The sequence below is a fragment of the Wyeomyia smithii genome, chromosome 2, assembly GCF_029784165.1.
Source record: "Wyeomyia smithii strain HCP4-BCI-WySm-NY-G18 chromosome 2, ASM2978416v1, whole genome shotgun sequence".
Lineage (NCBI taxonomy): Eukaryota > Metazoa > Arthropoda > Insecta > Diptera > Culicidae > Wyeomyia > Wyeomyia smithii.
In genome coordinates this window covers 106,625,928-106,652,701 of record NC_073695.1, presented here as the reverse complement: position 1 = coordinate 106,652,701, position 26,774 = coordinate 106,625,928, and the positions used below count along the sequence as shown (strand labels likewise).

General features: G+C 41.1%; 1 protein-coding gene across 4 annotated transcripts in view; it reads right to left on the bottom strand.

The window, feature by feature from the left end:
* The window catches only part of LOC129724944 (uncharacterized), a 1,074,712-nt gene that overhangs the window by 18,836 nt on the left and 1,029,102 nt on the right, over positions 1–26,774 (bottom strand). For all 4 annotated transcript variants that reach the window (XM_055680233.1, XM_055680234.1, XM_055680235.1 and 1 more), the window contains one exon: positions 13,693–13,816. In XM_055680233.1, the coding sequence (XP_055536208.1) occupies positions 13,693–13,816 (124 nt within the window). The remainder of the gene's footprint in view (positions 1–13,692; positions 13,817–26,774) is intronic.

Here is a 26,774-nt window from a genome sequence, read left to right as displayed (position 1 = left end):
AGAAAAGCGAAGTTCAAAGCCAGCGCGAAACAAAATCATATGGATCATATAAACATTAGGGTGGGGAAAAGTAACCGAATTTCCAGAACCAAGTTTTTTTTTGGTTCCTTTTGGAGCCCCAAACAACCCTAAACTACAGGAAGTCGATGGGTTTTGTCTCCGCTTGGCGCATTGCATTTTAAATTCGTATGAAAATTTATATGGGAAAACTTACTTTTTTGCATTTACCTTTCTAGAGAGCTCAATAATGATCTAATAATGCACTACATTATGTAAAAGTATAGTATTTTAGATGCCTAACAACTTTGCACAAGGCACTGAAGAGCTAGGATGTCCCTAAGAGGAGCTATAGCTGTTCAAAGTTGAGTATGTCGTTTTAAATGCAGGAAATCTTGTTTCCTGCCAACATTACCAATGTACCGGCGTCAGTAGAATTCCCATCAGAAATAACCTGTCGTAACAAGTTTATACATTAAGCTGAATCAAACAAACAAATTCAGGTCAATATTCTAGGCGTGGGTAGAATCTACAACGTGTTTCAGAGGTTAATTCTGATGGAAATCTGACTAACGCCGGTACACTGGCAGTGTTGGCAGAAAAAATGATTTGCAACATAAATTTTGACATACTCAACTTCGAACAGCTCCAGTATTTTTTTGGAACACCCAAGCTCTTTGATGTTCTTGATGTCTGGCCAAGTTGTTAGGCATCAAAAAACCTACCATTTGAAGTCATGAGTCCTCAAGTTTGAGCCACTTTGAGCTCTTTAGAATTGAAAATGCAAAAACGTTGGCTTTTCCATACAAATCTCCATATAAATTGAAAATGCAATGCGCCAAGCGGAGACTAAACCAATCGACTTCCGATAAATTTAGGATTGTTTGGGGCTCCAAGTAGAACAAAAAAAACTTGGTTCTGGCTTTCTGCTATCAAGTTTCGTTTTTTCCATATAACGATTTTCCACCCTAATAAACATGGTGTTTAGAGGTAACGGCACCTCAGAAACTTCAGACAACATTACCTTAGCGCCCAAACGCACCATCACCGTCTCAAACCTCCTGCAATCCATGTCACGTATATGGCTGCCCAGCAGCAGTAAATGAAGAGAGTGGAGAGCCAGACGAAAGGAGGCAACCAAAAGTTCTGTCTTTTTGCATACGTAGCGCATCGACAATATAAATAACAGAATTATAACAATAAGAATATAATGCAAGCCTAGAGGCCTGCATGACAGACCAATGTAAATCTTTCTCTTCAAGGGGAGTCCCGTCATATTGAAGTAGGGGCGGATGTAACGTTACCCAACGTTCCTCGACAACTTTCTTCACCCATCGTCCCTCCCTGCGGAGACTGCACATTCTTGTGCAGGGAACCTCACGAGAAACTTCCGAGTGGTGACGCGCACTTAATGATAGGAAGAGCGCGAGAATCCCACTTTTAAGTTATATAACTAAGCGAAGCTATCGTGCTAAAATTTTGAATTGCGGACAAATCAACCCTTTAGTGCCCGAGCCCGCCTTTAGACTGGCTACGGTAAAATCACTATAAATGTTCATTAACATTTTTTTTAATAATTATAAAAGATTTATAGTGATTTTACTGAAGCCTGTCTAAAGGCGGACCTGGGCACTGGAGTGTTAAGATAATGTGATGGACTGTCTGGTTTGCTGTTCAACATCGCCCGATAACACTCTCAAGAGGCGGGTATCGATACGAGTGGTACGATTTTCACAAGATTGGTTCAGCTTCTTGGTTTGGATGACTTTGACATCATAGCACATAACTTTGGACGGTCTGGCTAAAAGCCGAAGCCAGACGGAGCGGACTGCGGATAAATGCGTCAAAAACTGAATATGTGCTCCAAGGATAACACTGTTTTCCGCCTATCAACTCAAGTTTTTAAAGACGGCGAAGCGCTTGAGGTGGTCGACGAGTACGTGTATTTGGGGTCAATGATGACCTACTTTTAACTTCGGAAGACGCCTCGACCAAATCAGATGCGACGACGCACGAAGTTGGCACTGTACAAAATCCTGATGTGACCGGTAATCCTCTACGGAATCGAGATAACAGGGCTTATCGCGGAAGACCTGGACGCCTTTTCGAACGAAAGGTGCTGTGGACTATCTACGGTGGAGTACAGGAGAACGATGGAGAATGGCGAGGGCGCATGAATGATGAGCTGCACGCGCTGGTAGGAGGAAATCCTGTTACACATCTGGCGAGCGAAGGACTGGATACGTCACGAGGATGACAACTCGGTGAAATCGCTTCTTTCCAGCAATCCTATCTTCACCAGAAATCTAGGGGCGCAGCGTGGATAGGGATACCATCTAGTCGGAGGTAGAAATCAGGACACCCTTTTTTTCGGCACAAATTTGATCTAAGACCTCCTAGCTTGTCTCAAGGTACGATGCTGGGCTAAGAAGCCAGTTGTCATAGCTTCAAAACCCACCCTTGGAGAGATTGTTATGATAAAATTGGAGCGCTAGTCCCGCAATCGTTTTGTATTCTTATATTTGGCCGCAAAGTATATGTCAAATAAACAAAAAGGTCAAGTTTCGACAGCGTAATGTTAGTACCTTTGCTTTGCCTTTCATTTGATCTATGCTTCTTAGATTTAACTGTTCTAGACGTGAAGGGGGAAATAAATGAGTAGATGATTGTAGTATTACTGTTGCAGTGAAAAATATGACATCGGGTGGTTCTATTTTGTTGAAAACGCGGGGCATTTTAAAGGCGTGTGACACGTTCCGCAGGACGTATTTCTAAATAGGACATTTGTTGAAACGCGGGACTGCCTCGTTACTTCACAATTTCTAGATGTTTAACGATTTAAACACCTAGAAGATTTCTTTCGTCACTTTATTGAGATTCAACAGAATAAAAAATTCGTTCGCAGTGAGCGTTGTGTCCCGAAATCGTAAAAGTTACGCTACGAAATTGACTATTTCAAGAAAATCAGTACAAATGCCAGAATATGAAAAATAAATCAGGACTCTTAATTAGGATCTCAAAATCAGGACATGTCCTGCTAAATCAGGACGGATGGTATCCCTAAGCGTGGAAGATGGATCGACCGGATTGTAGGAGACTTGCGGGTGTTGAGACGTCTGACAAATATAGTCCAAAACCGAGCAACATGGCGATGCATGATGCCGTCGTTAAACCTCATCGGGATACCGTGGATGACAATAATACGTACTAAAGACTACGGATGCGACACGGCGGTGAGTACAATCACACATTTTAAACTGAAAAGTTTCAAATGTTAGTATTGGGTTAGTTTGTGTATCTAATAACCTGTTTCGATGGACAGTGTATTTGTTAAGAATTATTTTGAAGTGATGCAACAGAACATCGATATCAGTTTATTGCAAACAAGTGGAAATGTAACCGGGAAGTGGACGTCCTTGGTTTGCACGAACGCAAATCGTGATCAAATCGGTTCGTGCAAAGATTGTTTGCAGCCCGGTATGTTCTATAAGGAAACATTCCAAGGATGTGAGCACTTCTGAAAAAGCCTTGCGAAGAATCATCAAAGAAGACTTGCACGCATCTTCCAGAGCTAGAGTGAAACGCCACTTGATCACGGAGCGGATAAATGAACTACGAGTGACTTGTTCGAAGAAATTGGTTTCTTTGCTGAGAAAGGAAAAAATGATGATCCTGTTCTCAGACGAAAAGCTGTTCAGCAGTTCCGATTTGGAACTCGACCTTCTCTTTATTATACAAAGACTTCCCAGCCAACTGTTTAGTGTTCAAGACAATTTCGAGGCTAGCGCCACAATCCTACTGACACTAACAGTCTCTCCCGAGCCGAGACGCGAACCTACGACAACTGGCTTGTTAGGCCAGCATCGTACCTCGAGACCAGCTGGGAGGGTGGAGGTCACACCGAGTAAATTTGTAGAATAGGACCTTATACAGATAATTCGAAAAGGCTGATATTATTTCCTAAAATTACTCCAAACAAGATTCGGAAGAAACACTATTAATTTTCGCATGTTTCGGCCGCACCCTGTATTCTATATTTTACAGGATTCGAACCTTCTACTTCAGCTTTCAATACTTTTAGAGATTTGCTGCTGAAGTGTGACCATAAAATGGTCGAACCAACTGAGCTATGATCTGTCTGGTGCACAGTGACGCGTTATAAATTGAGAAGCTCGGAGAAACTGTGATTTGCTTGCTACGCAATGAAACATTCCGCCAAAAGAAATATTTTTTCTAAGCCTTAATAGTCACATGCAGTGCGATGTTAAAATGTTTAGATAATTGCTAGTCATTGTGGTTTCTTTATAGTAAAATAAAGTCTTGTTTTTATAGGATTGTTTTTATTTTCAATTATTTTACTGAAATAATGTTTTAGAGCGATGTTAAATGAATGAAGTTACGTCTTAATATATCTAGCAGTAAATATTCAGTAGTGTAGAAAAGCTGTTGAACGGGATGAAGTTCCTAAATCTTTAGTCCAAGTAAGCATAACATAGTTCCTACAAACCTCTTTCGATTCGTTGCCCATATGATATCAAAATGTACGTGGACCTCTGTTTTTTATCGTAATCAGAATTATTGGAGCATTACAGAAAATGAAAATGAAAATTGCTGGGAGTCTCTCACACGATTTTATTATTGATATTGTACACCTAATATCCCTCAGCACAGTGTCCAAACGATTCAGAAACTGCACTACAGTTATCGATCAGCTCAATTTATAAAAAGTAATCACCAACTGGCTTATCACAAACAAGCAGCCAAAACGCCGTGTTAGGTTCCCTCGCGGAAGCGCCAACTTCTAAGGTGCGAAGGGAAAATTTATTCTGGAAAGCCTTCGCATCGGCGAACATAATTACAGAGCGTATGTGTGGACGAAACGAAATGAAAGTGCACTTTATCGCTGCATATTTTCGGCGGAGATTCGTTATTGCAACTTACCGTATAATTGAAAATTTAGTCCAATCATTTATCATTGATCACCTGAGGGTTGTAATTAGGTGTTCTCGTGTATACATTCGTTCGTTTTCGGTTCAGCGCATTGAGCAAACAGGCTCTAGGCGATTTTTGTTCTGACACATTATTCATGGAAATTTTTTACGAGTTGCAGAAATTTTAGAAAACTGCACACGATTTGTATTGGTTATGTGAAATACAAATAACGTGATAAAAAAACAGACGAAAGTATAAATTTGTACAACATGTAAATATTCCAATCATTCATTTGCTGACCAACAAACGGTAAAAATATTAAATCGAAGCTTGGTATCTTGATTTTCCCCGTCGACAAATGAGCTTATCGGGGTGCAGTGGAATGTGGGATATATGTAATCATAAATCAATTTCATTCCTCAGCGTTACGTTACATTTCTTGGACTCGATTAACATGCATCGCGAGAGAAGAAGAGCAGCCACAGCAGCGGCGAATTAGATTCAAGACGCTAAATCAGTATTTCCAGACAACCGTCGCGGTTTAATCTTTTGCGTATTCGATTTTCACATTTCCCACAGCCGGGCACGAGGCCGGCAAAACTAGATCACATGTGGTGTTGATTTTGCAGGTCTATGCAGTCCAAACTTGTCCGTAGAGTGGAAATCTGTGTGCGGACGGGCGGAGACAGCGAGCCCGCGAGAAGAGCTGCAGCAGGAATTTGATTTCACGTGGATTTCTTTGCACAGGCAGTCCCCTGGCTGCACAACACTTCCTATCGACAGTCAATAAGAGTTAATAAATTAGACTGTATAACTGTACCTGATTTATTTAGCAATTTGCACCGATCAAGGAGGTACAAGAATCTCTTTCACTACTTGGGATGGCTTGAGCCAAAAAAAAAAATGGAAAGGTATCTCTGTGGGAATGAAGGGGCATAATGAAAAATTATGGGATATCAGACGTGTGCCTTGCCGGCTGATGTCGGATTAGTGGTACTGCGCTGGGTCCTAACACAGTCGGGGAATAAATTTTCTGGAAGTTGCAGTGGCAAGCGCGTGCGAATTAAGAGCTCCTGCTGATCGGATTGATTTATGTGGTGAGGTAATTCTTCGCACAGTCGTTCAGTAGTTCCTTACCCATAGGTAGTGCACTTTCAAAAATGAGTGATATACAGTATCAGTGAAATCAATTCACCAGTAGCGCTTGAGCATTTAATCTTAGCGAAACATTGGTAGAAAAGGACAGGGGAAATAATTATAAATCAAGTGTATTGTAATGCACTTTATGATGAATGTATGTTTTGATTACACGACTGGTACGTGTATTTGTGGCTGCTGAATGTGTTTGTAGTAATTTTTATCCAGCGTTATGCTGACCAAAAGCTTGTTTTTGAGGGTTGTTTCAGAAAGAAACTTACTTACTGAAGAATCCGTGTTCGTCGGTTCGGTGGAATCCATCCAATCCACTCAGAGATCTTCACTGACGACGATCACCCGCCATGGCTTCCATATGTCACCGTGAAGGGTTCTCATCAACAACCTGGATGCCGATAGCTATGAGGCATCGTCAAGAACCACTGGGCCTTGTTTCTCTTTGTGGCTTTTACGGATTCCATTCTAGTGCTTCTTTACGGATCTTGTTAAATCCTCTCTTCAAGGTGATTTTGAGACGATGTTGCATTGTCTCCACATGTAGTTTGAGCGCCAAATATTTTATAGATTTGCGAAGGACTCCTAGCCTTGTCCGTCTGACATTGACTTAGTCTTTGCATTATTGACTGTGAGACCTGCTGCTTGGGATCTTTTGGAGAACTCATTAAGCTTGTTCAGCATATCATCGCAACCTAAGACAAGCAGGAGAATGACGTCAACTCGTAATAACTCGTATTACGGTGCTGGTTTTGTTGGTTACTGGTATTCGAGACTCGGAAAAGTTGTTGAAAATGTTCGGTTCATAGCTGGTATGTATTGGCCAGCTCTGTCTTTAAGTATTTATCCTGACACCTATAAGGCGGCAAGAAACTACCACAAAAAGTGGATAGAACCATTAGTGGCAGTGGTTTCTTTCTTTTTAGGTAAGGTGTTGGTTCAGATCGTTTTGTCGTGTTAACTCCTCCGTTCTAACTCCTGTTCGCTCAATGCCGGTTTTCGCCACATTCGCTTGACGCGTTCAAGGCTTGAGTTTATTTGAGCCAATCTTCGCAATCACCTCGCCCAGCTGGATTAGAGTCCTCCTTCGGGACTTTCTCTGCCACACTGTTCAATGGTACGTAACTGGGATTTTGTTATTTGTCAATAGATGGTGCGAGCAGTAAAGAAAACGGTGACTGAAGCGCATCGAGAGTTGAAAAGGTTGAAAAAGGCGTTGTCGATTCGGTTGAATGTACACGTTGAGAAGGTTTTGTTGTGTATTTCGTGGGGTCAGGTCGGTGTTATATCATCAATGGGGACCAGTATCAACTTCAAATGATACGATTAAGCCGAGCACTATGCGAGAAACGGCCACATTATGAGCAGAGGTATGAAGAAATGATTCAACTGCATGACAACGCTAGGCCTCATATTGTCAAAGTAGTTAAAACTACATAGAAACGCTCAAATAAGAAATCTTGCGCAGTAAATTACTCTAATTTGCATAAGATTTTTTTTGTCGTGTTGCATGTTGGTTGTAACTGTTTCTTTGTGTTCACAGCACAGAAGCAAATGTAAAATATATATCATTCCACGTGTTTGTTTGAAATTAAAACATTTCCTACTGATAAATTACACTGGTCGACAAAAGCGAAAAAAATATGCACTAAAGCCAAAATAGTTGCTCTAAAAAGATTTTAGCTTTTTAAACATTCTTTTGAATTTTTGTGCCCCTAGTGTATGCAGAAATGCGTCAAAATGCCGCACAGAAAAAGTGCGCCGAGCTCATCGCTTTTACGTTAGCTTATGGGAAAATTCCTTTAAGTCTCAGAAAAGGTATCTTCGCTAGAGGCACCAAAAATCACAGGAATAGTTAAAAGGCTTACTTACCTTACCAAACAGTCCCAAGCCGTGGTGTGGCCTTTGCTGTACGTAAGAGTCGTCTCCATTCCACTCGGTCCATGGCTGCAGTTCGCCAGCTCTGCAGTCTGCGTAGGGTCCGCAGGTCGTCTTCCACCTGATCGATCCACCTTGCCCGCTGTGCACCTCTCCGTCTCGTCCCTGACGGATTGGTTTCAAGAACCATCTTTACCGGGCTGTCGTCTGACATCCTTACAACATGCCCAGCCCACCGCAACCTGCCTATCTTAGCGGTGTGAACGATAGATGGCTCCCCAAGCAGCTCCTGCAGTTCGTGGTTCATTCGCCTTCTCCACACTTCGTTTTCCATCTGCAGTCTACCGAAGATGGTACGCAACACTTTCCGCTCGAAGACCGCAAGGGCGCGTTGGCCCTCCATAAGCATAGTCCATGTCTCATGCCCGTAGAGGACTACCGGTCTGATCAGCGTCTTGTAGATGGTTAACTTGGTGCGGCGACGAATTCTACTCGATCGGAGCGTCCTCCGGAGACCAAAGTATGCACGATTTCCTGCCATAATGCGCCGTTGAATTTCTCTGCTGGTATCGTTGTCGGCAGTTACCAGTGAGCCCAGATACACGAACTCATCAACCACCTCGATTTCATCACCACCAATTTGAACTCGAGGTGGGAGGTTAGCACTGTCCTCTCGTGAACCCCTTACTTTCATGTACTTCGTTTTCGATGCATTGATGACCAGTCCAATCCGTTTGGCTTCAGCCTTTAGTCCGATATACGTATCCGCCATCTTCACAAAGGTCCGAACCACAATGTCAATATCGTCGGCGAAACCAAACAGTTGAACCGACTTTTGGAATATCGTGCCACTCGTGTTAATCCCCGCTCTTCTAATGAATATAGTAGGCACGAGAGCCCATCACCTTGCCTCTTCGACCTCTTCGGGTTTCGAAGGGGCTCGAGAGTGCCCCCGAAACACGAACTACACACATCACTCGATCCATCGTCGCTTTGACCAACCGCGTCAGTTTGTCCGGGAATCCGTAGTCGTGCATAATTTGCCATAGCTTGTCCCGATCGATTATGTCGTACGCCGATTTAAAATCGATGAACAAATGATGTGTGGGCACGTTATATTCGCGGCATTTCTTCATAACCTGCCGAACCGCGAATATCTGATCCGTGGTGGCGCGGGCACCCATAAATCCCGCCTGGTAGTGCCCCACGAACTGCTTCGCAAATGGTGATAGTCGACGGCAAAGTATTTGGGAGAGTACCTTGTAGGCGGCGTTCAACAGAGTGATTGCCCGGTAATTGCAGCACTCCAGTTTGTCGCCCTTTTTTGTAGATGGGACACACAATACCCTTCATCCACTCCTCCGGTATTCGTTCTTCCTCCCAAACCTTGACAATGACCCAGTGCACGGCTCTAGACAGTGATTCTCCCCCGTATTTCAATAGCTCACTGGGAAGTTGGTCCACTCCAGCAGCTTTATTGTTTTTCAGCCGACCAATCTCCTCCTCCACCTCCAGAAGATCGGGGCTGGAATTCTGATGTCTTCTGCTCGTGCACCAAGATCAATTGCCATACCGTCCTCGCGCTCTACTGCATCGCCGTTTAGATGCTCGTCGAAGTGCTGCCTCCACCTTTCGATCACCTCACACTCGTCTGTTAGGAGGTTGCCGTCCAAGCTCCTGACTCCCAAGTTAAAAGGCTATAGTGTTTGATTTATTCTTTAGCTGCAGCTGTAGTGCAAAACCTGTGTTTACCAGTGTTATGAAGAATGATAGCAAAACAGGAAATTGCTGAGGAGCCTTTTGAAGGATAAACCGCGAGTTGAAAAACGGAACAAATCACCCAAAGTGGTGCAAAATAATCCAGATCGCTTTTTAAGGTGTAATATAGGGGTTGTGATAGAAACAAAATGTTGCGAATTAAAATACAGAGAACTCATGTCCATATAAAACAAAAAATCGTGTGTACACATTTGAATCAAAATACCTTAAAACTAGAGATATTCAGAGAGAGAGAGAGAGAGAGAGAGAGAGAAAGAGAGAGAAAGTGAAAGAGAGAGAGAGTGAAAGAGAGAGAGAGAGAGAGAGTGAAAGAGAGAGAGAGAAAGAGAGAGTAATAGAGAGAGAGATCAGTGCTTGGTTTGTCAGTGACGCGAGTGCCACGTAGCGGGAGCATTACTGCTTACGTTTAATTCAACGGTTTCAAGTTTTACACATCGTTTGAAAATAATTGAACGTCTGTTCTCTGTGCCTCAAGTGCACCATCCAACTTTTCAAGGCAATATTGACGCAATATTGAAGGCAATATCCATCGTTTCAAAGCAATATTGACGAGATATGGAAAGGAACTGAAAAGATACTAAAAGCAGGCTGCCAGTGTGAAATCAAGGGCTCGAATTTGGATTAACACAGTTTTCTCCAAATATTGTTTTAAAACACGTGAAACTTCAGTTTTACACAGTTCACAAGGTTGACGTCAAATTGTCACATTTGTTTTAGCTGAAATATTGGATAAAACTGGCATTTGAAAATAGGTTGGTAATATTACAGGTTTGAATGTGGCTCTTTTGTAATTGTTATGACATGTTCTTTTTGGCTAGCTCTTTCAGTTATTCTTTTCTAAACCCTTTTATTGTCTTTTTGAACTTGACTTCGTCTTAGGTGGAAAAAAATTAATTTCACTTTACGCTTGACTATTGCCCAATATCTTTCGATGCGACGAAACTGTGAGCAGTTTGGTGGATTAATCCTTTTTTCGATAACATCGATATTATTCTGCTTGCGCCATTCCAATACATCCCGGGCGTAATGGTAGCTAGCTAGTTAGGGCCAGAACTTCACGGGGTCTTCGTGTGACTGGATGAACGGCAAAACTATCTTCTGAAGACACTTCTTCATGTAAACTTGTCCATTCATGGTTGCTCCAGTGATGGAAACTATTGTCTTCTTTCCACAGCTACAGATTTCTTGCCAAATCATCAACTTGCGGGCGAATTTATCCTCAACAACAAATTTAAACCTACCTGGAGCATTCCCTTGAGCAACTCTCCCAGCTGCTCCCGAGGTACCTAGCTGGCCTAACAAGCCAGTCGTCGTAAGTTCGTGTCTCGGCTCGGGAGAAGACTGTTAGTGTCAGTAGGATCGTAGCGCTAGCCCCACAATTATCCTGTACACTAAACAGTTGGCTGCGAAGTCTGTGTATAATAAACATAAGGTCGAGTTCCGAATCGGAATGAAGTACCAAGGCTTTGCTTTGCTTTGTTTATGAGCATTCCCCTAACTGTACTATGTGCTGCATTGAATCTTTTCGCCAAATCACGGAGGGAGACTCCAGGATTATTTCGGACTGCCCTGACGACCTTCATGCGTAGTTTTCGGTCCAATGTTCCACTCCTACGTTTGGTTTGTTTAGCGCGATCCACCTTCAAAGTGTCCCGGCAACGTTTGAGCACGGTATTCACAGTCGATTTCGGTAGTTTGAGAGCCTTGGAGATCATTCCTCCTGACCATGTGTGAACATTTTTTTCTCGTCTCTCGCGTTCCATCTTGGATAACTTTTCAACGCGTGTACCAATCCTGACGAAATTTTCACCACTGAGTACAAACCTTCCAGATCGAAACACTGTCATTAGTTTCTCAGTACGATAAATAGAGGCGTTGCAGTAAATAAAAGGAAACGGTCAAATACTAAGTGGAACAAATCTTAGTGGATTTGGGTGTGGGTCAATAATTGATTTGTTGTCACAAACGCAATGTAAGTAAAGAGGCCTATTAGTAATACACATTTTTGCATCTATGCGTTTTCTTGTTATCCACAATTCGGCTTAGCAAATATTTCTTAAAACAACAAAAAAAAACAAGAATAATTGCTGTAGACTTCAATCAAAATGATGAGTAAAGAAGTTTGAGATTTGTTGGATGACAACTTATTTTTTAATCACGAACTCTAAAATAGCGAAGGTTATACCAATATTCTTTCCCAAATCACACCTGACTGCGAAGCCGTGGCCAACGCTAAAGGTGATTCATACTCTACAGATTCACTCGAAACTTCTCTGAGTCTTTATTTTGGCAATAACATTCCTATATTCACCAGCTGGAGCTCCTCTATCGGCCACATACCGGAATATGTATTACGATACCAATGTTTTACAACAGAGGTTCTCAACTTGGGGTACGCGTACCCTTGGGGTACCCGACAGCCTCCAGGGGGTACGCGAAATAAAATTCAGAAATTTGTTTTTCAAACTTGCTCTTAAATCATGACTGTAGCAATAAAAAAAAAATAGGGTTTGATTTAGAACATGAACTAGACTACAAAACATGTTCTACCACTACTCTCACCCTATCTGCGAAAACAAACCAAGCTAGGGGGTACAAATAATTAGGAAAATGTCGCCAAGGAGTACGCGGTCAAAAAAAGGTTGAGAACCGCTGTTCTACAAGAAAGTTTGGCAAAAAATAGCATTGCCTATATAGTTGATTTATTCATATGACACTCGTTACATTCAATCGTCTGTTCTCACTCCTTTCACAGGCTTATCTTACTACTGTTTCAGTAGGTCGTAATTACTGCAAAGATCAATAACGAAGCAAAAACGCTTATATATCACAAAATCTTGACACCAATAATTCCTCAGATGTTTAGGATATTCCAAGGTTTCTAAATAATCTAGAAGGGGAGCTGCGTTGACTCAAGGTTACAGAGCTTTGACCAGCGGGTGGTCCGATGTTCGAATCCTAGCAGAATCAGAGTAATCCAACATCAGAAAATTTCCCTATTAACCCCTTATTTTTCCACTAACACTAACTCTTTAACTTTACAACGCGTTAAATTTGTATCTGGGCTTAGACAAAAAATTAAGGTGTTTTAAAGCAAACCTGTTATCAAAATTCCCATCATAAATCCGAGTTATCGATTCGCCCAAATACCGCTAAATATTAACACTAACTGCCATGGAAATCAAGAAGGTCCGATGTAAATAAATGAATAAATAAAATAAAAGATGAACAAATTTCGAATATATACTTGACCCAACAAACAATTTTCTTGATTTATTGCTTGTCAAGCTGCTATTAGACTTATTACGACTGAGCGAAAGCTTAATAAACTGTTTTATTTTTTGTTGGAAAGCTTTTTACGCGGTTCTAGGTGACCTGGTATGTGATATTTCCACGTGATATATAAAAATTACCCCTTCTTCACGTGTCTCTACCAATTTTACCTACGCAGTACCTAACAGCCGCTTAAAAAAACTGCAGTATAGGTACTTCGTACAAACTTGTGTTAAATGCATAATGCGTAAAAATCTTTGGCGGTAGTTTAAAGTCTTTAATATTTAGATGAAATATACATATATATTGCACGAATTTACAAATCCATCGCAATAGCCCCAATCGCCCCTATCGATTCTGAATCAAAAGAGCGAAATGATTTCGCTAAACTTATACTATGGTGCGTCGTCGTTGGTGTGCCTTATATCCAATGCGGCACCGTACGCTGTTGCTTATGCTTCCACGAGAAGATCACGCGAATTATCTCGGTTGGCGCTTAAGTGTCTATATCAAGTGCAGATTAGGAGAAAAATACCGGTTGCTTAAACTGCAATAAATCTCGGCTTCGATCACGCCTTGACTGCCGGTTGGTTGGTAGGTGGCTTTCTGGTTTCGGGTGCATCGTCCGGGTGTCGTGGGTGCCTGCGCGCACAACAAGTGTAGGCAAGAAATTATAGCACTTACCTTTGGATCGGTAGCGTGTTGTAATACAACAGAACGGTTGCGATTTCGTAACAGTTGAGTCCTGACGCGAGCACCTTCTCAACTTCGATGTAAATCAGCGGCGAGCCAGACCGATCGTAGGTTCCTGCGGATACAAAAGAAGACAGAAACTGCATGTAGTGAAAACGATTAGCGTGATTGTAGTGATTTGGTTTTTTGCGTTAGTTTGTTATTTACATGGACGATACCCTTCGAGGTCAGTCAACTGTTTTGACTGACTGCCTAGTGCGGGACCTCCGAAGTGGGAACTGTTGGTGGTGAGTGGAATCAGAAGTCGTGAGCCTTTGGCCGATGAACCGAGCTCTCTTTGGTAGAGAGAAAAAAATAAACAGGACGATACAGAAGCGGAATTGACGCCACTATATCCACTCATTCGAGCACGGCAATGTTTTTCAATTGAAAATTTTAAGCTGAGGCTTTATACCATGTGAATTCCTAATTAGGAAACATACCAACTACTACTGCAGACTGCTGAAATGCACTCTCACTTTTTACCAGTAGTGCAGTAAATTCTAATGGAGCTGAGTTTGGGGCATTTATTTCGCAACGGTTATTTTGAAATTCCTTTAAAACTTAAAAAAATATGCTTTTCCACAACTTTTTAAAACATATACTTATTAGTAATAAGTACGTTATTACCTCATACCAACTTCTCTCAGTCCTCCAAAAGACGCCACAAGCGATGCGTTACGAAAGTGATCCTGAGCTACAATATGATGCATCTTCGACCGGTTGTTTATGGTAGCAATTATTGTTTATCGTTTTGATTGCTTCCACCGATTGTTTCTGTCAAACTGTCGGCGCTAGGCGACTGATGACATTGGGTGGCCGCTGGTTGAAGTCTAGGTTGGCATGTACTATGTACGCACCATTCCTTGGTCGATCGGTGTATGTGATTGTGACTAACCGGGAAGGCATTTCGCTTTCAATGTAGGAATGCTCAGCCGCTCTCAAGATTCGCATCATTTGTCGCTTGGTTTTCTGTACTTTGTTTTGCTCGATCTCTCCGTAGCGCATCGGGTATTGCATTAGGTCTATATTTGGCTATTCGTGTTGTAACGCTGCAGTCGTATGTGGAAATGAATTGCGCCATTTGAAGTTGACAAACATAATTCTTCTAGCGTTGTGACATAAACCAGTGACAATGCTTATTATACAGTCAGTGAACCAATGGCGAAAACAAGTTTCGATAGTCGACTGTGATGACGAGATGACAGTTTATTTCCAAGAAAATATTTGACATGTTCATAATGTGTAACAAATACAAAGTCTTCTGCTGGTGTAGAGGTACGATGCTGATCTAACAAAGCACTTGTCGTAGGCGTCAGCTTGGTGTAAGTGTCAGAGCTAGCCCCGTGAATGTTTAGTTTATCATCTGTTCATCAGAAACTCAATTCTCATTACCATCAGTTTATCAGAAACTGACGGGTCGGCTTCCGATAGTGGAATGTTAGCATCTGCTTTGCAACAAATAGTTCTATGTTTTGCTTGAAGTTTTTATTCTTAAAAATCTCCAAACTGCAACAGCAAGTTTGTCGAATAGTGCAATGCTCTAACTCTTATGACTGAAGCGTGAGAGTTCATATTCAGTACAAGATGCGCGGTGAATATTATGATATTCAGCAGAGAAGACCCATATTACTTTCAGTAGTATTCTGCCCGACTCATAAGACAAAGATGAGGCTTCACCACGCATTGGCTCCAACACAGTTTTAGCTTAGTTGCAATTTTAACAGTTATTAGTTTATTTTATCCATCTAATATAAAGTTTTAATAAATATAAATATATGATTATAGTCAACGAACGTCATAATGTGAGGGTGAGGGTGAGGAATAATAAGCCCTGTTTTTTGTTTCAGTGTATAAATAAGGTTTGACAGATGTTAAAATGAGCTTACCAATGCAATTTTTAACCTTGGTGTGAATAAAACCACGAAATCTCCTTTGAAACAGTGTGCATTAAAAGTGTTATAATGAAGTCAAGTCCATTACGCAGCGCGGCGATCGAGTTGTATACACGAGGAAAGTGTCTAGTAAGTATCGCTAGTATGTTAAAAATGCCTATACAAACAATTAGAGACGCTATAAATCGATATAATGAGCTGGTAAATTTAAAGGACCGTTCAGGAAGATGCAGAAAAAGAACCGCTAGGACCCCAGGGAACCGCATAATTATTCGTCACCGGATTCTAGAAGTTCAATTCGAAAAATGGCAAAATCATTAAAAATTGACCCGAAATCTGTACGAACTATTCTTCACAAGGATTTAGGATTACATTGTTACAAATTTTCAAAAAATCATTACCTAAATGACAGGATGAAAGAAAATCGGTACCGAAAATTGAAGATTCTGTTGAAAGAATTTATCGATGGACGCCATCGCACAATTTTATTCACCGATGAGACAATTTTCACTCTGGAGAAATTTCATAACCATCAAAATGACCGTCAGCTTTTGCCTAAAGGCTCTTCTAAGCGTATAGCAGGTATTAGACGGAGCAAACATTTGCTGTTTTTGATACGAATTTTATTTGCACAAAATAATATCCGTACCAAAAATAACAAATATTTGCTTCGTCTAATACCTGCTTATGAACGCAGCTCGATCACATCATCCAGTTTCGGTGATGGTTTAGCAGACGGCTACCGGTACAATCCCGGTACCGGTACAAATATTTATTAAACAGGGTGTAAAAATCAATCAATTTGTTTGCTAAAAGTTTTTAACCGACACAGTGGCACCTTGGGCACGTGTACATTTCGGTAAAACTAGATGGACATTACAACAAGACTGGGCTCCATCGCATGGAGCGAAAAAAATATTGGAACTTTGTAGCAGACTTTTTCCGAGATATTTAAATGAAGATGAATGGCCTTCAAACTCTCCTGATTTAAATCCAATGGACTATTCTGTTTGGTCTGTTCTTGAATCCAGAGCCTGTAATAAACCACACGGATCATTGGATCGTTTAAAGGCTAGTCTAATCAAAGCCTGGGATGCCATATCTGTGGAAGAATTATCGTCCATCGTCGATAATTTCCCTAAACGATTGAAGTCGTGCGTTGAAGCCAATGGTGGACATTTCGAGCCCGTGATGTAAATATTACAAACCATGCTAATGTATCTACATTTTGTATAAATATGTTGTTATGTAATATTGAAAGAATAAAGTTATGACTAAAACATTGAACACGGAACATTTTTCCTCACCCTGTAAAACAAACGGATGTTGTTACTCTACTGGAGAAACAACTGGAACGCTCACCAAATTCGAAAAATTTTCAGCATAAGTAAATGCACCTACTTTCAAAGAACCAACCATGTTTGGAGAAGAGTAGAAGTCCTTAGAGCACGCGATGGGACACGTATATTATGTAATGACAGCAGTCTGGGACAGTCAACTTCTGTTCAGAAACTTAGCGCCAAATGTTGCCTGCGAAGTCTTTCGTTGATTGATAAGCTTGCACCTATCATCGTATGGAGGTAAACTTTGTGGGTCACGCCATGGCAAGTTTCTTAAAGCTATTCGGACAAATCGTTTTTGAACTCTTTAAATTCGTAGACTACAGTTCAGTTGGTGTGGGAGCCAAATTAGTGAAGCATTCTCTAAGATGGATCGCACTAAACAGCAATACAAAGCTTTCAAGCAATACGGATCATAGAATCGTTTAGCTAAAAACCCTAACTGGCGATTAGCCTTAGCAACGACGGTGGATTATAGATGAAGAAAAAAAAAACGACGGTGGATCGATGACTGGCAAAGGAGAGTTTTTATCCATTATCACACCCAAGTCATTCATCTCTTCAACCCTGTTGAGCACGACTCCATCGATGTGGTAGTTGAACATTATAGGCTGCGAGATCCAATGAAATGTCATTACAGAACATTTAGGGGTGCTGTAAATCAGCTTATTACGATAACACCATTCTACAAACATATTTAGTAATTGCTGCAAACGGTGATAATCTTCTATGCACTTCACGACGAAATATAGTTTTAAGTCATCCGCATATATAAGTTTACATCCATCACCAAGCAAAATACTAACAGCATTTAAAAATATTGTAAAAAGCAATTTCATCCGAAGTGATCGATCACACAGGTATGAACTAAACCATGCAACTAAGCTGGCAGATACACCAAGCAGGTTAATTTTGCGCAATAGTATACGATGATCAATTATGTCATATGCGGCTTTGAAATCTGTACAAATCACGTCCACTGGGAATTTTGCTTCCAGTTGAGTAAAACAAGCAGAGCCGGATTTATGGGGGGGCCCAGGGGGCCCGGGCCCCGGGCCCCCACATTTTTGGGGCCCCCACAAATCGAGAAAAAGATTTTTCTCTCTTAAAAAAATGAGATTCAATCAAAAGTTCGATTTACAGTACGAAAATTTGAACAGACCATTTCAATCTGACACTTTTCTTCAGTGTTATTTTTTCGCGAGCGCCAATATCACAACTGCATCCATAAGAGTTCACCTTGGATTCTCTTGGAATGACACACATTAACACACCATTTGAATCAAACCAGCGCGCATGCATTTGCTAACTTGTCCGAATCAGGGATACCAGATGTGCTTTGCAAAATGCAGATTTTCTGAGTTCGTGTGCAGATTTTATGATGTGTGTAGTTTTTCCTAGTTTCTGTAGATTATTGTCAAAGTCGTCTTATATTTGCGCAGTCTTTCTCAAATTTCAAATTTCAAATTTGCGGTGGGTTTTTTTTCAGGTATCAAGAAAAAAAATTCGAAGATGAAACTTATTAAAAATAGGTTGCGTACGACTGTGAAGAATGCAAGGCAGTCAAACTTAGCATTATTAAGTTTCGAGTAAGAGTATACTGAAGGAGTTGAATGTTGATTATTTAATCAATAAGTTTTCTGCAAAAAAACTCGTAAGAAAAAATTCTAACAAATTTTTGGTAACTTCAATAGCAAATAAATGTTTTTAACTCGTACGATAAAAAAAGGTTTTGTTTTATTTTGAGGGCCCCCACTATAACTGGGCCCCGGGCCCTCACAATCGTAAATCCGGCCCTGAAAACAAGTATACGTAAATTCCAACGAATTCGGGATCACCGAACGTCCAGACATAAAACCATGCTGGTCTGTAGGAGATGGCTCAATCTCACCCCCACTGGCACAATCTCACCCCGGCTGACGGTATTGAAAATAAATCAGAGTGGGAAAACTAATGTGGCAATACATCGATGGAATACAACGGCTGGAACCCCATCAGGCCCATGGGAAAAAGAAGGCCGCAGCAGTAATCATCGATTGCGTTATTTCGATTGTGTCCAGATTTATAATATCAGCAGAAACAACAACAACAGCTTGTTCAACCTCATGATCAGAAGCGATGTTCGGCGCAAACATAGAAGCGAAGAATTTGGCAAACTGTGTCAGCATCAGAATTCGATTTTCCGTGGTCAAGAAATGAGGTTGGTGGAATGGCTGAATTTTTCTTCTTTGAATTAACAACATTTCAGAAGAATTTAGGATTACGATTCAAATTTGATTGAACTCTCAACACATACGATTTATACAAGCTCCCGATCAATTTCCGATAAGCATCGTGAGGAGAACCAAGAGCATTTTTCAATTCTGGTGAGCGGTTTCGTCGGAGTCTTCGCTAATTGGTACTACGCACTCGTTTCAGCTTTCGTTAGCTGTGAAAATTTGATCACCATAATCACTGCCAAAACGAAGTACATGGAGGCTGGCAGAGAGCGTGGTAGTTCTACGGACGTTAGTGGTGCGGTGGTGATAGATGGGGATACTTTCGAGGGTGTTTATGTATTTGTTTATCTGGGTACACCAATGCGTCGCGAGGTGGAGAGCGGATTACGGCAGCGAATAGGTTTTAATACTGGTTTAGGTAACTGGTTTAGGTCCCGCAGCCTCCAGAGCCGCATGCAATTTGCGCTCTACAGGACGCTGAATACTACGATCAATACTCGGTGGCAAGCTAAAAATTAGAGTGTGGCATGCTGCAACTATCGTGGCATTACGCTCATCAACGCTGCTTATGGAATACTCTCCCAAGTTTTATTCCAATGTTCTATTCAACGCCGTGGCGCAATACCGGGCAGGTTTCATTGGAGCCCGCGCAACTACGGACCAGATATTTTCATTCCGACCGATGTTGCATCACATTTTTATCGACTTCAAGGAAGCCTATGATACAGTTGATCGAGAACAGTTATGGCAGAATGCACGATAACGAGGATATTTTCATGGATAAATTGACGCGGCTGTACAAGGGTACCATGAATCGTGTGATGTGTTACGTGCGTGTTTCGGAGATACTCTTGAGTCCCTTCGAGTCATACCGAGGACTTTCCTGTTTGCTTTGTAACATCGCTCTCGATGGTGTTATACGAAGAGCGGACATCGACACAAGTGGTACGATTTTCACGAAGCGAGTTCAGCTTAAAGGCTTCGCTAATGACTTCGACATCCTACACACAAAAGTTGGATGGTGCGAAACCAGTACAAAATTGTGCGTTTTTAGCGCAATTGTTGATGTAATTTGGAACCAGTACAATGATTGCGTGTTGGGCATAACGCAAATAATGCTCTAGCGTTTTTTTCAATGTATTTGAAACTTCCAAACTACTACACTTAAACAGTTCCAACTGGTATCAAGCAGCATTGCAAAGCGAGCGAGAAGCAAAACCTTTCGCCTCCTTTCTGCTTGAGAACGAGACATATGCTACGCTTCTCAAGACTTTTGCACACACGCTTTCGAGATACTCTTTCTTCTTCATGCATTCCCCTGAGTAGCAGCAAGCACGCACCGACAGTATGAGTGAGACTAATAACACGCTGGTATCAAGTATCTACAGCACGGGTGTCTCGCTCATTTCGTAAAGCGACGAGACATCGCCTTGCGCGTCGCAATCCGAACCGAAAGAGAAGCGAAAGAGCAACCTGCAAATTGTATGTGACGTGTCTAGTCTCGACGCACGTACATGGAAATTCTATGCGCGAGAGAGGAATTTCTCTTGTCGCTTGAGAAAAGCGCGTGCACAGTATGACAAATTATGTTTATACACAATTCACTAGTGTTGCCATAAGAAATCAGCAACGCTTTTGTGGTTTTGTGGAATGGAGGGTTTTCGGTGGAGCTAGCGTTGATTACAAAATGTCGTGAACAGAATTTTGTTTCGTTTTTTTTTGCAAATCATTCAATGGTACTTTTAAATGACCAAATCCATCGAGATAAATCGATCGAGTATTCTAACTATTTAAATCTAATGAGTTCACAAGTTGTTGTTCACTGCTTGCACTGCTCCATGAGTAGCAGTCACTAATACACTCGATGTAAGAAATAAAGTGTCGATATATGATACATATTCTGATTTCAATCTATGTCAATATATTCGCAGTACAACTGTTGCGTTATCCTTCTCACACATTTATTGTGGGATTTTAGGGCAAAATTTATGCGAATCGGGAAGTACAGTGATTGTGCAAGACTTGAACTTTTGCGTATAGTACGAAACTTATCGACGGTGGAGGAAACCTACGCCAGATTAAAAGTGGAAGCTAAGCGTATTGGACTACTGATCAATGCGTCAAAAACAAAGTAGATGAAGTGAAGAGGTTCCAAGGAGAACAATGTTAGCCTCCCACCCCGGATCATCGTAGATGGCGTAAGCTTGAGGTGGTAAACGAGTTTGTGTACTAAGGACCGCGGGTGACCTCTGACAACAACACCAGCGTGGAGATTTGGAGAAGCATTTAAGCGGGAAACCGTGCCTGCTTTGCCCTTCGTTAGACGCTAAGATCCAATCGAGTGCACCGCCGTACGAAGCTAAAGCTGTACAAAACACTAGTTAGACCGGTGGTCCTCTGTGGGCTAGAGACGACAACATTGCTCTCAGAGGACCTCAGCGTCCTTAAAGTTTTCGAACGGAAGGTGCTGTGAGCCATTTACGGTGGAGTACAGACTGAAGACGGAAAATAGCGTAGACTATGAGCTGCACACGCTGCTAGCAGAGACCCCCATTGCTCCCTGGTTAAAGTTAACAGATCGCGGTGGGCCGGACACGCCGCAAGGATGCCGGATGACAACCCGGTTAAAACGATTCTTTTCAGTAACCCCTCCGGCACCAGGAACAGAGAGGTGCAGCGTGCAAGATGGCTTGATCAGATTGAAAGTGACCTATGAGCGAAAGAACGCCTGGGAGCGTGGTCCCATACAGTCCAGAACCAAGTGGAATAGAGACGACTTCTCAATACAGCACGAGCCACCTCGGATCTAGCTTGCTAGGTCCGGAAAGTAAGAAGTATGGCGTAGATCCATGAATCACAAGTTGTACGATGATCTTTTCAACCTGGTGGAACACGCGAGGTTGTAGTGGAATGGCCAAGTAGTACGTATGTCGAATGAGCTTCTTGCATAGTTATTATTTAGCAGAGATCCGGATAAAGGCCGACGCCTTCGAGGCAGGCCCTGCACGCGTTCGACGAGAATGCCCGAGCAGCAGGTGTAAGGAGCGGCTGGAGAATAGCAGCCCAAAACCGACTTTCGTGGAGGCGTTTTCCGGATTCGATATATAAACTCTACGACCTGTCACCGTAAAAGTAACATTAGTTTTTATGACGTTATTCATTTGCAGATACAAAAGCAATAGGAAAACAAAACATTCTTGACAAATGCATTGAGTGCGATTACTAATAAGTTCGATGAATGGATTGGTGATCATATTTCATAACGGAAATATGGGGAAGAAATATAGAGTTTAATTGGTTTCCTTGGTAATTTAATTCTTTAAAGCACATATTTTGACAAAAAAGCCCGACAAAAAGTATCGCGTGGCTTTGTTGGCATTCATTCTCTTGTTGGCTTCAAAAATAACGTCTCATTTCATCGTGTAACTTCGAGAGAGAGTTTTGGAACACAACATTTTGGAGGGCCTGCTTACTTCACTAACCTCTTTTTCGATAACCTCAAACTGAGTAAACTATAACCTGAAAATTACAGCCCAATTGAAGAATTTAGACACAAAACGGAGATACGCTTCTTGTACAATGGGTTCAAAATGATGGGGAAAAATGTGTTGGAAAAAATTGGATTGTCTCACGCATGTTTATAACCGCACATTTTTCGAATATATCAAATGAAAGCTCCGGAGTTGCACTACAAAACGTATTGTTTGGATTTTGAACCTAGATTTGTTGGTAAGAGAAAAACAGGAGGCTTGTGTGCAAAGCCACGACCGCAAGGTTGAAGTAGAATACTTTTACAAGAGAGATGACCCGGCTGCTTGCATGTCAGTCATTTTTCCTATTAAATAAATGTTGACCGCTCATTGGCAGTATTGAAAATTCTGTGCAAATGAAGTTGAAGTACTACTCAATTTCAGTTTGCACATATAAATACGACCTCACTGAACAGGAAAAGTACAAACTCTTTGCGGCGTAAACAAGTTTCAACAGTCAGAGTATATGTACATGTGAATTCAAATTAAGATAATTAACTTTTTGTTAAAGCTCAGAACGAGAAAATAGTAAATCTTTAATTCATCCATCCAGCGCACCTTCCGACTAATAAATGTAGCTATTTTTCCCAGAAACACTCTTTTATAGCCAAAGGGTGCTACGAAATAAGCCACGCCTTTCTTTTCAGTTGTACCATTTTTAATGTTCTTTAGACGAATTATTCCACAATTCGCATTTGATTTTTGTATCCAGCGAATAAACACCGATGGTGCTCTCACACACGCAGCCGTTTAACCCCTAACCGTATTGCGGCTTGTAACATCAAACGATTTCGTTTACTCGCTGTTGCGTGTTGCATCATGTTGCAACTTGGCAGCTGGGAGACGACGAAATTCTGTTCCTGCTGATTGATTGAATCGACTTCATATTAGCTTTGCATGTCGAACTAACTGTTTTTGTGAATGCGTTCTAACAGGGCAGTTTGTTATTAAAAGTAGGTTATGCTGATTAGACAACTACAACAGAATTTGATTGCATCCCGCACAGAATGTCTGCTTGTGTTGATGCCAGAAAATAATTAACCTTCAATTATTTGTTTATTTGCCTTGAAAAAGGCATTTTGCGGTTCAAAATCGGTTGCTGATCGCAACCTTTGAGCTGCCCTAACAGTGGGGGAATTAAGATACACAGACAACATACACTGTGGAAGCTATTTCACATTCAGTGAATTAGACGGACGTGACAGATTTAAATTGCTAGGATCCAACACAGAATGCTTGCTTGCGTTGTCAAAAATTATTAACTTTAAATGACTTGTTTATTTGCCTTGAAAAAGGCATTTTGATGTTTAAAATTGGATTTCCTGATGGCAATCTTCATGCTGCCCTAACACGGGGGAATAATGGCAGTCTGGTGACACATGCTGAGAAGAACCGCGCTGCTCCTGAGACGTGGTGACCAATCACAGGGCTAGTGCTGCTGCTAAGGAAGGACGACTGCTGTTGACAACTTGTCGCTGTCTAGAACTATTTTGAGCGGCTTCGGCTGAAACAGGCTCTTATATAGGCCAAATAGCATGTTTTCAATTGCAAGGTATATGATTCTGTCGACCGTGCTTGGGAAGCAATCATTTAACGACCAATCAGAAGTCGAATTTTTCGTTTTGACAAGGCTTGACTATTTTCAACAGTACAGTAGTGTGAATAATAAAGTTACAATTATCTTCTTTTGGGAAGAATTTTAGAAGATTTTCCAATCTATTGCTGCAAAAACGAAGGAAATCCATCGAATACTAACCGATTTATTAGCATTTGAAATTGGACATATTTTTCACTTTTTTTGGTTTTAGATTTTCATTTCACATCCCTATGTAGCCGAACTTCCTGAGAGAAGTATTCTACTTCAAAATGCTGTGAAAATTTGTTTATGATATCTTGACAGCAACTTCCACCAAACGTCATTTTGTATTCTTTATAGGGTGTAAAAACGTTACAATTTTCAGGAAAATACATTCAGCTTACTCAAAGTTATAGCTATATTACGTTTTAGAAGTTTTTGGACTAAATTTTTTTTTACCCCACATACCCCTTTAAAAAAAGAGATTATGCAAAATATTGTTCTATTATAAAAATAAACAACTCTAAAAGTTTCAGTCCGATCGGCGAACCTCGAAACAAGACCTAGTTGCGGTCTTCGCGAACTGAAAACTCAGAGACCAGAGACATGAAGATTTTCCATAATTGCTACATTTATATTTCTTAAGTTTTCAAGCATTTATTTATGATTTTCAAGTATGATTTCTTAATTTGCGGTATTGTTGTCTTTTAAGTCAATGTGGCAGGGATTGATGACAATCTAATCATAATTAGTTTGGCATTTCGTTGTTCAATAAACCATTTGTTTGTGAACCATAACTAGTTTCAATATGTTTTCGACCTTTTACCCCGAAAGGCTACATCTTCCGTTCCCTTTTAGTGAAGTTCAACATATCTAAAACCACTTTACCATCGGATCAATAAGCAGGTTATCTCCATTGCCCTCCGCTGAACAGTTTTGAATGGCTTTTTCGGAAATGGCATCCAACAACAAGGCGAAAAACGCAAAAGCAACAGACACTCAATGGGCTCTGGCATCAAACGAGTTGCAGCGACGAGCAGGTCAAATTTACTGCCCACCGCTGGTAGATTTGATTGTTATTACGATCACTTATAATATTACATTGCGTCTCCGTTTTATTTTTCGCGCACCAGTAGACCAGTTTCTGCGATGCACCTTGTTCACTGCATTGGACGGAGCCACGCCGGGAAGCACAGACCGTACGCTGCACCAGGCATTTAAACTTTACGATTATTGATCGATATTGAGTACGAATTTATAGCGCTTGGCGGTGGAAGTGATATATTTCGTCTGGTGTCGATAAATATGTTTTACGGTTTGTAGTTGTTAGATGAATTGGGGAAATAAATTTATAAGATTTTCAACGTATTTTTGATGTTTTATTTAGAGATCGCTCCAGGCTACTGGAGCAAGTGTTTTCGAGCAAACGTTTCATGCGTGATACAATATCGTAAAAGTATTTTAAACTTCGCCCTATTACCAGGCGGTAGAAAGTTTCGGAGCGTCCGGTTAAATTTTGATCGAGCGAAGCCCTCTTTTTTGAGACCTGTTGTCACTTGTACACGGCCATCTCATAACGGTCTTCTTCTTCGGAACATCGGTACGCAAAGCGAATGTAAATCGGCATAGTTCAATCGATTAGTAACGTTCCTTTTCCGTGCAGATCAATCTACTGGCTGGGAAACCTTTTTAAGTGATATTTTACGTTTGCTGATGCAGGTCGTGTCATTCAGTCAATTGACAGCCATGACGAGCGGTGCTATTACCCGATTTCAGTACGCGACCGTATTTGGATTGTTTGGGGTTTGTTGTTTTTTTTTTCGTTAAACTTGAAGGTAAAAGTTGATTCATCAATTTATGTTAACGAACGAGTTTGTTTGAATATTTGTTTAGCCTAGTTTAACCATAGCTCTGATAGCAAAAAAGGCTGGACTAACTTTCCAAATAATCATGGTTCAACACTTTATGTACTGAATTTGACTTCCATTTCACTATTGGAAACATAAAAATATCAAATATCTAGAAAATTCCCTGATTAAACTTCTAAAATCATTGACCCGCAATGCTGCAGTCCATAGTACAAGCTACTGAATGATCTGTAAAGCCATACAACATAATTCTCCGACTGTAGGCTATCAACAGCCAATATTTATGTGTCGCTTTGGTGCGATTTCCGAGTGAGAAAATCAATATTGGCAAAAAAGCAGCAAAAAAAAAACGTTGTGCGTTGAGGACCACGCGGGAAGCCACTCCGGTCGAAAGCCAGGCGGTGGGTATGCCGCTGGTAGATGAGAGATTTTATTTATGATCAGTGGGACTATAAAATTTCGCGTGAAAGTGATTTATTTAAATTGTCCTCTGTGGAGAAATGGAGAACATAAACATGTTATGAAGTGCACAAAAACGCTACGTTATTGCTGCGTTTTTAGGTTGTTAAGAGAAGACAACTGTCCGTGAATAAGTACTTCCTATTA